The sequence below is a fragment of the Pongo abelii genome, chromosome 3 (genome assembly GCF_028885655.2).
Source record: "Pongo abelii isolate AG06213 chromosome 3, NHGRI_mPonAbe1-v2.0_pri, whole genome shotgun sequence".
In the NCBI taxonomy this organism is placed as follows: domain Eukaryota; kingdom Metazoa; phylum Chordata; class Mammalia; order Primates; family Hominidae; genus Pongo; species Pongo abelii.
Window position 1 is genome coordinate 169,298,040 of NC_071988.2, and position 17,091 is coordinate 169,315,130.

General features: G+C 39.9%; 1 protein-coding gene across 1 annotated transcript in view; it reads left to right on the plus strand.

Moving 5' to 3' along the window:
* Positions 1 to 934: 934 nt before the first annotated feature.
* The window catches only part of EDNRA (endothelin receptor type A), a 65,386-nt gene continuing 49,229 nt past the window's right edge, over positions 935 to 17,091 (plus strand). The window contains exons 1-2 of the mRNA XM_002815195.5: positions 935 to 1,346; positions 5,983 to 6,473. Of these exons, the coding sequence (XP_002815241.3) occupies positions 6,054 to 6,473 (420 nt within the window). The 5' untranslated portion in view covers positions 935 to 1,346; positions 5,983 to 6,053. The remainder of the gene's footprint in view (positions 1,347 to 5,982; positions 6,474 to 17,091) is intronic.

A 17,091-nucleotide genomic window follows, 5' to 3' on the forward strand; every position in this document is an offset into this window, starting at 1 on the left:
GTGGAGAAAAACTAACACTCAACACTAAGCAAGTGAACTATCTTGGAAGTGGATCCTCCAGGCCCTGCTACATGGAGCAAAAACGAGCTGTCCCAGACAAGCTCTGCCCAAACTGCAGACTGATAAGCAGAGTAAATGAGTGTTGTTGTTTTAAGCCACTACGTTTTATAGTGATTTGTTTAGCTGCAACAGATAACCAGAACAGCATGGGATATAACATGACCAGTGCTCCAACCTCACACTTCTACAATGTGCTGACTCTAGCAGTGCACTGAAGGACTCCAAGGCAGGCCTTCCCTGAGGAGCCCCCAGTTTTTACTCACATGTCACAGGCAGTGGCCTTTGTCCCTCATCTCCTCTCCCACCCCCAATTTAGGATAAAGTATCTGCCATGATAAAGATGTTGAGACCCACTTTCTGTAAGGTCTGCTTCCTCATCGTTTGAATTTCTTGAGGTTTCACGGAGCCAGGCGCTGGAACCTTCCATAGTCTCTCCTGAGTCTCCTTCTTTGCCCTGGGCTGGAGGTCTGTAGCGGTGGGATGCTGGCTACAAGGGACAAGATAGAAGCAAACCACCTGATCCAGTAAACTGCTGTCCACTTCGGCTCCTCAACGGCCTCTAAACTTAAGAGGGAGCACGCAAGCCAAGCAAAGCTGGCAGGGAAGACGGAGAAGAAACCACCCGTGGGCCCTGGCTCTGTGTCCAGTTGTTCCATCACAGATCAAATCTGCCTGCACTAAGAGGATGGGTTCCTCTGCAAGGCCTTTCGGAATTCCGAGTCTTGTCTGTCAAACTCTACCCTCTCTCCTCCACATCCCCCACCTCTTCTTTCAGGAAGGAAATAGTTAAAAAAGACTCCTGCCCTTCAGGGCCTGGAAGGGGGCGGCAGCTTTGTGCTTTTTAGTGGCTGCGTCCCAGGATAGCTGGAAGGTTAGGACTCTCTTGCGGTCCCAGAGTGGAGTGGAAGGTCTGGAGCTTTGGGAGGAGACGGGGAGGACAGACTGGAGGCGTGTTCCTCCGGAGTTTTCTTTTTCGTGCGAGCCCTCGCGCGCGCGTACAGTCATCCCGCTGGTCTGACGATTGTGGAGAGGCGGTGGAGAGGCGGTGGAGAGGCTTCATCCATCCCACCCGGTCGCCGCCGGGGATTGGGGTCCCAGCGAGACCTCCCCCGGAGAAGAAGTGCCCAGAAGTTTTCTGAAGCCGGGGTAGCTGTGCAGCCGGAGCCGCCGCGCCGGAGCCTGGGACACCGGCCACCCTCCGCGCCAACCACCCTCGTCGGCTCCGGCTTCCTCTGGCCCAGGCGCCGCGCGGACCCGGCAGCTGTCTGCGCCCGCCGAGATCCACGGTCGGTGCAAGTCTTTCCTATCGGGACGGGGACTGGGACTGGGGCGGGTGCGGGAATGGCGGAGATGCTGCCTGGGCCGCTCGGTCGGGAGAAGACGAGAGCTGGGAACGTTCTGGCACTACCGCCCTGCAGCTTGGGCGACCCGTCGCAGCAGGGACTGGCACCCACTTGCCCCAGGGCGCGCGGGGAGGCGGACGCCTTCCGTGAGGGGTGCGCTCCGGGAACGTGTAGGGTTCGGTGAACTTCACCTCCCCAAGTTAGGATTTAGGATTCGGAGTTTTAGGAAGAGGAAGCCCAATAGTTTTCCCTGGGTGACCCCTTTTCCCCAGGCATGCAAGAACTGAGGAACACCAAGTTCTGTGGCTTGCTCCAGCGCCTACTTGTGAAGTTGGCTCCACAGCCTTTTCTTACTTGCTTGCTTTTCCTCCCCCACATCTGGGTCTGGGTATGCCAAGGGTAGCCAAGGGCACTCGGTGTGAGGGACTGAGGTGTTTGGGGAAACCCCCTGTGTAGCTAGTTTTGGAAACCTGCCTGTGGAGGTCTGGGCGTTTTGTTCTCTGCTCGCCTTTAAAGGACACTTGTTGCTTCTCACGTGCAGAAAACAAGGGCTGCTTCTAGATAATCACTCTCTGTTTACATCATCCTAATGGCTTTCCCCTGATAGAGTTGGGGGTGGGAGGCATATTAAAGTCAGGCGTTGTCTCTAAGGAGAGTTGCTCATTTCTTAACCGGAGAGCAAAACCTCAGAAAACTTGTAAAAAGTTCCTACTTTTACTTGTTTTTTCCTCCACCTGTAGTTGTCTATGTGTTAGCTAATTGAGAAACACCTTGGCAGTCATTTCATGTAAATTGAATGCTCTAAACTCATGCCATTTTGATAAGGTCTGAATTTCCAAATTACCAATTACAGGTGAACTTTGATCCTGAGAGTCTCATATGTTAAATGATTAAAGTGTAAGTGTAAGGATTCAGTCCTTTTTCTTAATAATAGTTTTTGCACTCCCCAAACTCTCAGATTCCAAACAGGAAGAAGGCTGAATCTATAGACCATGCCCTTCAGGTCTGAACCTGAGATGCTTCACTAGCGCTATGACTGATTATGACTGATGATTCAAAGCACAGCCTGACTCAGATTCCTGGAAATGAGCTACAGACCCACCTTTGAAGAACCTGCAGTTGAGGGGCTTCTTTCATTTGGTTTTGTACTTTTCAGCCAATGATAATATGACATCCACAGGCCTTTGCCAAGTATCCCTTAGTTTTGCAGCTTAACATGTGTGGAGAGCTGACAGAGAAGTCATCAGAAATGATTTCTGTGGTGGTGTCATGGTTGGAGGAAGAAGGAAGGGGGTTTTAATGATAGCTGGTTCTCATGCCTTAAGAACCCATAGCGTTGACCTTACCTCCTGCCATAATCAGCTAACCAAGCAGACCAGCATGCTAATGTTCAAAGCACCACGGGACCTCTGATGAGTAGAGCAGTACCCACCATAGCCAGGTCAGTTCACAGGTCAGTTCCCAGCCGACTGTAACTGGCAGAGAGCCATTCCATTTCTGCAAAAAAGGCCTTCTCTCTCTCATTTTTAAGAAAGCTGTTCCTGTCTTGCTAGATTGGGACAGCTTTCTTAAAAATGAGAGAGAGAAGGCCTTTTTTGCAGAAATGGAATGGCTCTCTGCCAGTTACAGTCGGCTGGGAACTGACCTGTGAACTGACCTGGCTATGGTGGGTACTGCTCTACTCTGGGGTGGGGGGAGGGGGGAGGGATAGCATTGGGAGATATACCTAATGCTAGATGACGAGTTGGTGGGTGCAGCGCACCAGCATGGCACATGTATACATATGTAACTTACCTGCCCATTGCGCACATGTACCATAAAACCTAAAGTATAATAATAATAATAATAATAATAATAATAATAAAGAAAAAATAAATAAATAAAAAAACAAAAAACAAAAAACAAAAAAAAAAGAAAGCTGTTATGGAAGGTTCCCTTTCAATTGGGAAGCTGGAAGACGTTAGTCACTGAACAGCACAAGATATGAAAGTATTTCTTCTCCCCCCATATCTGTGATCCAAACAGGAGGATGACAAGAAGCTTTTCTCTTGGAGTCCTGGTCTTCCCTTTGGAATGGAAATGGTGTCATTTCATAGGTCTATCAATTTTTGGCCAGATACTCACTCCAGATTATAAGAAGCAGGAAAAAACTGCAAACTGTTTATAATTAAGTGTAGTCAGAGCTGACAAATACATGGCCTGCCTCTAGCCTTGAAAAATTGATATTTTTCCCATTTAATCAGAGTGAGTCAAGTCCTATAAGCAAAATTATGTGTCCTGCCATTTCTTGGCTTTGAAACCTTGACCTAAATACTTCTTCAAGACTCTGGTTTCCTTATAAGTAAAATGGAGATATTGCTCCTGCCTACCTAGAGTCGTAAAGCTCAAGGCAGATAACAGATACATATATAATAAGTTACTATATGTAAATACTATTATTATTTCAGAGTTCAGGGGGAAATCTCTGGGGAGGGCAAAAGTATCCAATACTTGCACTTTATATATACCCTACACTTTCTATACAACTTGAATAAATCTTATTTTTTCCACATGTTGGCCAAACCTAAGCTTTACTGATTTCCCAAGATAATTGTCAAAATTCCTAAAAGTGGTTAATATCAACCTTGAATACACTCAGAAAAAGGATTCAATTTTTTTTTTACTTTGTATTTATTTATTTTTTTTTTTTTTTTTTTTTGAGACAGGGTTTCACTCTGCTGCTCAGGATGGAGTGCAGTGACTCGATCATAGCTCCCTGCAGCCCTAACCTCCTGGGCTCAAGTGATTCTCCCACCTCAGCCTCCTAAGTAGCTGAGACTACAGGCACACGCCACCATGCCTGTCTAATCTTTTTTATGTTTTGTAAAGATAGGATCTCACTAAGTTGCCCAGGCTAGTTCCAAACTCCTGGGCTCAAGCAATCCTCCTGCTTTGGCCTCCCAAAGTGCTGAGATTATAAACATGAGCCACCACACCCAGCCAGGACTCAATTTTTTTAAGATTAAATTATGACCTGGGTGTATACATCACAGACATATACACACACCACTGCATAAATCAGATTATGTCTTCATTTGAAGATTCATAAAAGCCTACAGAAAAGGAAATATATAAAATATTGAAATAGGATGAACTATTTTTAATTATCTTTGATTATTCCTTATTAAGGTCTCCTAGACTTCCTGGACAGGAAGGACCACTTGCTCTCTGCAAGTGACTTAAAAATAAATAAATAAATAAATAAATAAACCATACCAGATGGTCTTTGAAAATGTCTAACCACCCTCCTGAGTCTATTGCTTCATCTAAACTCTGGAGACTTCTTTAAAATATTTTACATACAAATAAAGCACAAGAATGAGAGACAGGATGGTTTAGTGGTTAACAGCTCCGGCTCAGAGTTGGACTGACCAGCCTTGGAATCGCAGTGTTGCCACCCATCACCTGTGGCCTTGACAAGCTGCTTCACCCTCCTGGGCCTTTGTTTCCCTATCTTCAAAATTGAACCGTGGATCTACCCCACAGGACCATTGTATGGATTACAGGGCGTCATGCACATATAGTACTGAGTACAGTGACTGGCGTAAAATAAATGTAGCTATATAGGATGGTTAAAAGATAGCATGGGGACAGATGTCCCTTGGAAACCCAAATACTATGACTAGCCTGGGAAAGTTCATTACTCCCATTTCATTCATCGACAAATACCATATTGTGATGATAATTTCTGAGAAATGAAAAAGCAAAAAACTCCCGTAGAAAATTTAGATTTTATACATTAATCATCAAGGTTTTCAAAACAAATGTTTTGTCTTTATCAATTATTTCATTCTTAATTGAAACTAAAATTGTTAGATGTGTTAATGGTGTTAACCAGAGTTTTGATTAACATTTCATAACACTTTAGATGGCTACCTGTGCTGCACTTCATTCCTATGTTCATTATTTATCATATGCAAGACAGCACACATTTTAGAAGATTGAATTTTTACATTCGATAATTTTATTTTATGCCTCAATACTCTGTACCCTTTACTCAGCATATAATGCCTTTTCTCTTTCATTAAAAAATATGTTTGTATGTCAACTCTTGAAGATTTTTGTAATTCAGGTTCTTATCAGCCTGAATGTAGAGAAAGAAGTAACTGCTACTTGAAGGAAAAACTGACATAGCCTCATCCATATTATGATGTAGATGTAAGTATAGCTACATACATAGATGAGTGAGAGAGAGAAAGTGAGAGAGATAGGGAGATGGAGATGGAGATAGAGACAGAGATAGATAGCGATAGAGATGGAGATGGAGACGGAGACGGAGACAGAGACAGAGACGGAGATGACGGAGATGATGGAGATGATGGAGATGGAGATGGAGACTGACATAGAGGAGATAGATCTTGCCCTAATAGAGCTTTGGTTTTTTTCTGGTTTTGCTCGGCCATAGGGTAACCTGATATACATATATCTTATCTAATCACCAAATATATCCTGCATTTTAATTGAATCGATAAATAATCATTGACATGATCTTTTTGGCAACTGGGTTTTGTAACAAAAATTACCTTTCCTTTTGTTTCAGGTGAAAAAAAAAGTGAAGGTGTAAAAGCAGCACGAGTGCAATAAGAGATATTTCCTCAAATTTGCCTCAAGATGGAAACCCTTTGCCTCAGGGCATCCTTTTGGCTGGCGCTGGTTGGATGTGTAATCAGTGATAATCCTGAGAGATACAGCACAAATCTAAGCAATCATGTGGATGATTTCACCACTTTTCGTGGCACAGAGCTCAGCTTCCTTGTTACCACTCATCAACCCACTAATTTGGTCCTACCCAGCAATGGCTCAATGCACAACTATTGCCCACAGCAGACTAAAATTACTTCAGCTTTCAAATACATTAACACTGTGATATCTTGTACTATTTTCATCGTGGGAATGGTGGGGAATGCAACTCTGCTCAGGATCATTTACCAGAACAAATGTATGAGGAATGGCCCCAACGCGCTGATAGCCAGCCTTGCCCTTGGAGACCTTATCTATGTGGTCATTGATCTCCCTATCAATGTATTTAAGGTAGGAAGTAACCACAAATGTATTTGCAGGTTTAAACCCACGCTCTGATTCCACATGGAATGTTGCTGCAGACTTTTCTGACCTTTGGAATTTTATCTGTGTTCTTACTGAGAACTATTTCTGCTATCTTCTAACTACTAGTTTTAAGATTTAAAAATTTTATTATCTGTCTTATGTTACACTTAGTTTCTACCTTAATTGTAACAAAATAGTATTTCAGGGATGATGGTTCAAAATCATGGTGTTTCATGACTTGGATTCTCATGCCAGCCCTGAGCTTGCTGGTTGGATAGGCAGTCTTGGCGAGATCCCTGGATTTTTATGAAATGCAATTTCCAGAGTGAGAGCTACTGAGCCCAGAAAATACTTGAAACAAACATATCCTTGAGTTTAGTTACCTGTTGAATATGATGCTGTTCAGAAGCCAGATATCTACAGTCCAGCTTGACATGAATGGTATTTATTTTATTTTGACTGTCTAGATTAATGATTAAAGCCAAAGGGCATCCTGGCTTTTCTCAGTGATTTGGGTGACTTAGAGATAATGGGGTCCACATGATAGCAAGCCAGTGTTGACCTTGCTGAGCAGCATTACTAACTAATACCACTTAAAACTGGCCTGCTTTACTGGGGTCTCCTTCATTTCTTCAGTCTGCATTTATCGAGCACTCACTGTGTGCCCAGCCCTGAGCTAGGCAGTAAGGAACCGAAGAGAAACACAACAAAGTCAGTGCCTCAGTGTGAGAGGAAGATAACTAACCAGTCTGTGATCACCTTGCTTACAGACTGTATTAGGCCATTTTTACATTGCTATTAAAAAAAAAAATGGCTGGGTAATTTATAAAAAAAAGAAATCTGATTGGCTCACGGCTCTGTAGGCTGTACATGCATGGCTCCAGCATCTGCTTCTGGTGAGGGCCTCAGGAAGCTTCCAATTATGGCAGAGGGGGAAGGGGTGCAGGCATGTAACATGGCAAGAGCAGGAGCAAGAGAGAAGGGGGCAAGGCACCACACTTGCAAACAACCAGATGTCTCGAGAATCACTCACTAACGCAAGGACAGCACCAAGCCATTCGTGGGAGATCTGCCCCCATGAGCCAGACACCTCCCACCAGTTCCTACCTCCAACATTGGGGATTACATTTCAACATGGGATTTGGAGGGGACAAACATCCAAACTATATCAGAGACTACTTAGTCCCAAAACAAACTAAAGCCGAAGGAATTAGATATTCTATATTTGGTCTAGTTGTTGTGAGGGAAAAATTGCTGCAAGAATTCAGATATACTAAAATTCAAATGAAATGGCCTGATCTATGCCAGATTTTATGAAATGTGTTTATTCTAAACCCAGGAAGAGTATTTTCCTCAGCCTTGTTTTTTCCTTCTATGTATTATGCATAGAAAGCAACTATGCTAAGAGGTAATATTCTGAAATATTACTTTAAATGGCAAGTTTTCTCAATTGAAGATATAACACATTTTAAGTAAAACAGTAATCTCTCAGTTTCCAATAAGTACACTTAAGCTGTTGTTAAATTATATTACCCTAGCAGAAAAATCAGTGGTCTGACAATATAGATGAAAACAATGGTTACAATTTTGACATTGCAAATAAAAACTTCCCAAAATTACACCAATACACTGTTTCCAAAATTGAAGAGATTAGAGAACAAACAATCAAAAAATTACCGTCTCTTTCCACAGGATAGCATAAATACATGTGTTTTCTATTAGAGCTTAAATTAGGAATTTAGAACTAAACTATGATGCAAAATTGAAAACGCGTAATTGATTTAAAATGTTTAGCATATACTACATAACTTTAATCTTTTCTTTTAAAAAGTTTTCTCTTTGTGAAATACTATGTGCACACAACCACTTGACTTTCTCCTGACATTTCTCCTTAATGATAAATTGGAAAATTCAAATTTTGACTCTTCAGTCATCAGAGTGTGGAGTATCAAACATTGATTATTCAAACTTATGAACTAGTGAACCAGCCCATCATGGCTCAAGAAAATAATTAACCATCTCTGCATTAATAACTCCCTGCTGCTGTTCACCCTGAAGCACACTATGTATATTTGACCATGTGCAAAGCAGCTTCTTAGCCAATCAATATCCACAACTGCTGGGAAAGATACCTGCTTATCTCTTTGCGGTGCTACTGCCAATCACCAGACTAAACATCATTTCTATTCCATGGCAATGTTTTAAGTCAGATCATCTGGAATGTCTCCAGATTTGGTAAAAATGCAAATAAAACTTTGCTTTACATTCACCTAGCAATGAATAAAAATTAACATATTCTTATTTGACCATATTGTTCTCCCCTCCTGGGAATCCAATACTTTGTATACCTTACTGTAGTTCTAAATAATGTGGACAGTTTGACTGGTACTTTTACATCATAGGTAGGAGTACATTTGTGTAATTCCTGTTTTTCCAAAACTCATGTAATGAGTCATTTAACTATCATTAATTTTAGAAAGTAAACCTTTAGGCTAAAAAAAAATACTCTTTAGTTATTTCAATCTTTTTCCAGAGGAAAAGAGAAAAAAGCACTGGAGTGTGCTAAAAAGGCTCACAGTATTTAGGAGCAATCTCCACATCTTTCTGTCATCCTCTTCTCTAGGTCATGTGATCATACATGTTGCTATTCTTCTGACTTCTAACCAGGATACTCAAGAGATCCTTCCAAGCAATGTGAGTCACAGGCCCCCATCCCTTTCCCCCATAGCTGCCTCCCACAGTAAAATTCTGGTGCTTTGGAGTCTGTCACGTATTGAACCTATAGATTCCTCTAACCATATCAAGTTCACTACCTCTGTATTGCAGGGCAAGGTAGCAGCTGTCCATCTCACTTTACCATTACATTTATGTAGCTATGAAAATAATGCATACAATTAGAGAATGTTCAGTTAAAGGGATGTGTGAGCCTTCTTTATTTCCCTCACTATTAGAAGGATTAGGTTGAAAGAAGAATAAATAGTTGAAAGTATCTAATATGCTCTTCAAAGAAAGATGAGTTTTGAATCACACCTATTTTTGTGTTTAACAATTATATTAATTGCTTTTCTTTTTTAATTTGTATAAATTTATGGGGTGCAAGTGTAGTTTTGTTACATGTATATATTGCATAGTGGTGAAGTCAAGGCTTTTAGGGTATCATCACAAGAATAATATACATTGTACCCACTATGAAATTTCTCATCATCCACTCTTAGTTGCTTCTATGCTCAGTTCTAAGGTGTCTCCAGACAGACAACATTGCTTTGAGTCATATCAGAGTCAGCATAAGTGGAAGTAGACTATTTAAAGATTGTATTAATATCTGAGGCAAGCTAGAATTACTGATAAGACTGTAATAATGTTACAAGAAAAAGAAGAAGGCACGATAAAGTATTCTTCCTATTAACGTTTTATTCCCTTTCTCTCACTTTGAAAAAGATTGTACTGAAACGGTTTCATAGATCAATGTGATATAAAACACAACTGAAAAGTAACACAACAGCTGGGCTGTTTTGGATGTCATTAACCTGTGTAGCTGTTGCTTGGTGGCTCTGGATGGCCTGTGGCATGGAAGGTGGGATGGGGTCATTCCACCCCTACATTTTTAGAAATTTATTAATTTCTTAATTGATTTCCATATCTTCAGAGCTTCTTCCCCATAACATATCTGGGACTTTGCTTCCATCTGTCAAGTGCCACTGCTTCTACAAAGCACCCAGGAGCTCCCACCTGTCCCCCTTGTCCCCCATGTTTAGCAATCAAGGCCCTCCACACTTTGGCCATACTTCACCTCCTTCCTACTAATTCCCAAAATGCATGGCTCAGCTCTGTCAAAATGCTATCACTACCCCCAAGGAACATACTTTGCCCTAAATAACATTCTCAGAGAGACTGAATGTAGTCACCGAATTGCTGCTACTGAAGCATTTACAGATCCTAGTTTGAAAAATGAGTTAGGCCTAGAATTATATATTTCGTATCAAACAGAAATAACCCAAAAGATGAAAAGAAGTTCCTATAGCCCTTGCTTACATACGCTCACACACACACACACACACACACACACACACACACACACACACACACACACACACAACCTGATGATAAAAGAAACTCAGCAATCTAAGAAAGTAAAACGCAAGGCGGGAGGAACCAAGGCAAGCCAATGAATGCCAGTTGCCTTCTTGGTTTTCAAACACAATGGCCTTGCAAATGCTAATGTTGAAGAAAAAGCTATTTCTAAGATTATCAAAGGATAACTGATTTTTAGTTGTTCAAAAAAAGGATAATATTACTAATTGCAGTAGAAGATTGACAAAAGCAGGAAGGAGGAAGGAAAAGGAGTTAGCAGATTTTTTCATATACCCAAGCTTATAACCCATACTGCTGGTGGATTCATTCTTGTCAATAAATTACATTATCTGATATCCTAAATTTTCAAGAAAAACAAAAACTTAGCCAAGTAAATTAATCTGTATATAGGATATTTACATTTGTTAGAATGGCAAAATAGTTAAAACATTGTCTCCATGTTGGGAGACCAAAAATAACCCCTGATTACTGGATGACAAAATAGATAAGTATAGAATTTAATAATTATTTAATGATTCATGAGATTACATGTATGCCATAGAGTGTTGTCCATAGGGAGATGGGTTATAATTTTGAACAGAGTGGAAGCCCTGAAAGTGATATTTGTGCATGAGCCAAGGCTTGGCACCACGTAGCTTCAGGATAACAGCTCTGCCATTATGTACACACAGACATTTCCATATATCACTCTACCTCATCTCTTAAGCAGAAACAAGAATGCAGGGAAATGTATGTATGAGAGAGATGGAGTAAGGGAAAGAAGTAAGAGGTACAGTCCAATGGCTTGCCATAGACGCTTTTGACGTGCATAGCAGGGAGTTGATGCCGTGGATAATTTGCCACGTAAATCACGTCTCCACTTAGCATGTGGCACAAAGCAAATCTGTGAGAACAACAGTGATAGAATCTGGTAACTCTGTTGATTACTAATTTTGTCTACCCTAAGCAACCACCCCTTATTGAGGACAACAATGAAAAATAAACATATCTTATTTCTGCATGAAATTACCACAAATATTTTGCAATGAAAAGTCAAGACTCTCAATATGTTGCTCTGGCAGAGGATCTGAACAATGTGGAAATGAGAGACATCCACATAGAGCCAGTTATCTCCATGTTCACACAGCCTTTGACGTCTTGTGCAACTGGGATCCATCCTTCTGGGGCAGCTTTACAAAAGTTGCTTCTTGACATATCAAATCACCACAGCAAATTGTGTCTTAAAAATAAATCGTCACAAATTACTGATTAGATGCCTCAAGCATAGTAGATGTTCAGTAATGTTTGTTGTTATGATTTGATTTGACAAGGGCCTTCACTCTTAAATTAACTTCAAATCAGATTAATCTGAGATATTCAAATTAAAATGATGATGGTGGTGGTGGTGGTGGTGATGACGATGATGATGATTTGTCAAAGGGATTCTTCATTTATAGACAAAGCAGAAGACATTATCAGTGGTATGTATATACTATTCCCCAACTTAGTCAAGTTACCCACCACATTCCATATGTGATAAGCATATTTCCCTTTTACTGCATCATCAAGCAAATAAAAACACACTTTTCTCATGTACTCCAAGAATCATGCTATCATCATAAAATTAGCTATAGAAACTGCATTCTCTAAATTTTAAGAGAGAAAATGTGTCCCTTGACCAAGATCTCTGTTCCTCACTGGTGCATTGTATTCCAGCTAGATGTTTTCCCATAGGGTAGCTCTGATGCTGCCTCCTCTGTGAGCACCTCTCTTTCCATGCTTTTCCGATACCTCTGTATACTCCAGCTAACCTGGTCTATCTATCTGAGTCCTTCTACCCGGAATATGGCCCTTCCACCTGGAATATTTTTTCCTCAGGCCTTCTCTGGCTTCTTCTACTTTATTCCTTGGATCTCAGCTTAATCATCTCTTTGGCAAGTATCCATGATCCAAACTGGGTTAGTGCCGCTCCCAAGACCCCCTTTATTAACCCTGTACTAGCACTTAAAACATACTCTATTGTATTTGCCAGCTCCTTGGCCTGTCTGCAAGTTCCTTGAGGCGTGCTGCCATCATTCTCATTTATCACTATATCTCCTGTGCCCAGCTTTAAAAATATTTGGTAAATGAGTGAAAAAAGAAAATGCACTATAGTTGCCTCTATTAGAATGTTTTTCTCCCATGCAATTCCAGATCTACAGGCAGACCTGCTTATTGAGTTTATTGAACCTCTACCTTTTTTTCTGAAAATCAGAATGTCTCCGGGTCCATAAATCTGTGAGAAGCTCGTGGGAAGCAGAGCAGCACATAACAGCAAGATGATTTTCCCCTTCACTTTGTCTCTAGGGGTCAAGAGTTCTTGTCTCATGGTTTAGGCATTGTGTTAACTATTTCTGTTCATTCTTTAAGCATAGTTGTAACTGTAGTTTTGATTGAAATATTAACCTATAAGTGATTTGGAATATCAAAATAAATATTCATATCACAGAAGTTTTTTTTTTTTTCACTCTTGAGAGAATACGAAATAGGTTGATTTTTCTGGCATTACTAAGATACACATACATTGCAAAACATTATGCTAACTACCTAGCTTAAGAATATATGTACATATAAAATGACAGAGTGATAAATTTATTAGCCAATTTGCTGTTTGTTATAAGGAAGTTGCTGTCTGGAAAGGCTTCAGAACCCTGTCCAGCTCTACCTCCCCTTCTGACTTTTCGTTTCCTGTGTCTGGGAACCTCATTGCCTTCTCTCATGGTCATGTTAAGTAATTATTCTCATGTGAGGTTACTCTGCTAACCCTCGGCATTTGGCTCACAGCACAGTTATTCTCGCGTCAGTGATGGGGGATGGAAACCGTCCATCACTGCAAGACTGTTCCCATGGCTGAGGAGGGAGAGATGGTTTCAGTCCTGTTCTTGTTAGTAAGGTGTTGAGATGTAAATAGATTCATGGCTGATGATGTTCCCCCATCAAAGAGTTCATTTAGCTCATAGGAAGAGTTTGCTATATTCTAAATTTAACATAAAATAATGATGCAGGAAAGTTTTAGGTTTGAGAAAATAATTTTCACATGATACATTGTGTATGTGTGTGTGTGCTTGTGTGTGTGTGTAAATGTTGCTCTGGTTCCAGCATTCTGATCAATAAAAGCAGAAGTTCAGGCCATTTTATCCTGAAGTATTTCTATAGGGTAGTCTTATGAGTTGCTTGATTATTATATAAACTATATATACAGTTAGTATAAAGAGTGTGCGAACTAAAATGAAGGGGGCTGAGGAATCAAGTTTGTTGTCTCTGAAGTTGATTTTGAGACTGGAGTGGTTAAATAAAGGCTGTTCTAAGAAATTCCATCAAAATAAATTTGATATACTGCCAGAAATTCTACAACTGCCTTCTGGATCTACCACATTCTCTTGGGAGTTAGAACTACTGCTTTCTATAGCTACAATTTCATTTTTAACTAGGTCTAGTTTTTATTGGAAAAACTGTCCTAAGATTAAAAGTTAATAGTTGAAATTAAATTTAATAATAAAACTGAATGTGTCATTCAGCATTAATTTTTGATAGCCTTATGTTTAAATTTGAACATCAAATATTATACAAAACTGCATGCTCTGAAGCATCTATTTAAATTTGGTACATTTTTGCAGAAGAGCAACCTGGAAAAAAATAAAATAAATAAATTTGGAAGGTTTGAGGCCTTCAGTGTTCTTGGGCTTAGGAACCTAAAATCAGATGTGCCCTCAGAAAGACTTAATATTATTTTGGGTTGTGCACATTTAGAGGTCGCTTCTCAGAACTTAAACACCTCTAAGAGTTTTATTGACATTCTAACTTTTAAAACAACTTCCTTGGAGACTAGTACCAAGAAAGGAAGCAAGTCAAATCTTGCATCTCATACTTGCCCTAAACATGAGACTCCTGTTATTTTAGATCAAATTTATACTAGAAGGCAATAAAGATGGCAACTCATTCACCACTTGTTTACTCAGTAATATAAGGTATTTATTCTCTAGCTGCTCTTCATTTATTCAATAAAGACATTGGGTAAATAGCAGCAAACAAAACAGATAGACATCCTTGCCCTTGTGGATTCTGGTAGAAGAGCAAGACAAAAAGGGAAATAAATAAGTAAATACATAATATGTAAGATAAGTGCTAAGTAGATAAGTACAATGGGGAAAGGGAGTGGAAAGAATAGGGATATTGAGTGGGTGACCTCAATACAAGGTGACAGTTGAGTAAAAGAAGGGATGAAGGAGCAAACAATGCCTGTATGTAAGGTAAGAGCATTCCAGTTAGAGGAAACATCAAGTGCAAAGGCCCTGTGGCAGGAATGTGCCTGGAGGGTTAAAGGAAGACCAAGGAGGCCATGGTGGTTGAGTGGGAGAGAGAGAGTCATGGCAAATGAGATCACAAAGATATGAGGGTGGAGCAAGAGTAGGGGAGAGGTAGAGCACATAGGGCCTGATAGTATGGTGACTATATCATCTATTGTCCAAACAGGACAATTTTGAGAGTGAAGGGAGACACTATCATGTCAGGACAATAGGCATAAACTAGGACAGTCCTGAGTAAACAAGGAAAACCTATACACCTTTAAAAGTCTTAGGCTTTTTTCTCTGAATGAGATGGGAAGTTTTTGGAAAGTTATGTCCAGATGAGTGACATGAACTTGTTTACATTTTAACAGGAACATTCTGGCCAGGCACAGTGGCTCATGCCTGTAATTCCAACACCTATGGAGGCAGAAGTGGGAGGATAGCTTGAGCCTAGGCGTTGGCTCCTATGTTGAAAAGTATTTCCTAAATCAATGAAGGGAAAATATGCAATCTTAAAATATGTTATATATACTAATATATAACATGAGAATATTACCTAAAGTGTAGCGTTTACTCTATGCCAAGCTAAGTCGTATGACCCTCCCAACAAATCTATGACATGCTACTGTTGCCTGAATGATAATATGAAAAAAGTGAGTTCCAGACTGTTGAGTAACTTCCTCAAAGTCACACAGCTAGAAATGGCAGGTCCAGGATTTGGATCCAGCCTGATCCCAGAGGCTGTGCTGTTAGCCAGCTTGCCATCCTGTTCTTCCACACACCTCATAAGACAAATCTTATCATTACCAAAATGTCATCCCTAACACAAATAGATTTTCAAAGACTGTTCAAAGAAGAAAATCATTTCCTTTTATCTTCTCCACTAAATCCAACAGCTTCATTAGTTCCTTCTTTAAGACAGAAGTAACACATTGTAAAGAAAATGTGTACAATAGATTGCACTCCAAAATAGCATCTATGTTGTAAGTCTTGCAGATGGTCTTGGGACATCTGGTGAACAGGATTTGTGTAGCCTATGTTCATTGTCATGTCAGTGAGGTCAACTGACAGAAGGAGAGCCAGAAAATAAAAAATAAATAAACTGAGAGGAAAGATTGAGTTATTTGATGGACTGATTGCCTCGACACATCTGCTCAGAGAAATGCATTTTGCCAAACGAATGGCTCATCTAGTTATCACTTGAAAGGCGAGGCAATTTGTCTGTGGACAGGATACAGAAGAATGAATGTCTATGGTTAGCCCATAGTTTCAGTTGGGTTAGAAACGTCAGGCTTGACTGATAAAGCTAGAGGTTGCTTTTCTAGACTTTGCTCCTTGGGGGTTTACCAGATGCGCAGGAGTTAAAAGGAGGATGTGGAAGCATAACAGATGACATTTGTGGATATGTCTAAACTGATCATTAAAAAGATGCCAGCAATCCTCAATTTTTAAAGATTTGCATATAAAACATACCTTTTGTGAAACCTTTCCATTAAATCTAATGCATAAGGAACTTCATTATTAATTCCTAATTTTAAAAGCAACAAATAAAGGAAACATTATTGAACATTTTTTCAATGTCCAAAATATTGCTTATCAAAATATGAAAGGTAATGGATACACGTTTCTTAACAAAATATTGAATAACACATTACACTGCATTCCACATAAGTTTTATGCCACAAAAGTAATTTTGCAGAATGTCTGTACAAAAAAAAATCTCTAACCACTGTGAACTTTTAGTTTGAAAGAAGATTTAAATCTCAGTTTTCACCAGATAGTAATATCTAGAATACAGCAAAGTTTCTCTTTTAAAATGGTGTCATTGATGTCATAAGTATGGTATTTCTCTGCATATTTTCATTGTTTCCATAAATTTTACTTGCTTAAAGAAGTGAAGTCTATGAAAATTAGGGTTATGTTATATCATTTAAGAGTCATAATACTTTTTAAACTTTTAAACATGTTATCGAAATGTAGCATACACATAGAATAATGTGCCTAAGCATCGGCTCTGTTAATTTTCACAAAATGAACACATGTGTAACCAGGATCAGCAAAGAGAGCATTACCAGCACCCTGAAGTCTCCTAGTCACTATCCTAACCCCTAAGCCACTCACTTTCCTGACTTCTAACAGCATGAATTTGCTTGCCTGTTTTTGTGTTTCCAGCATGTGGAATCCTATGATGCCTATATGTACTT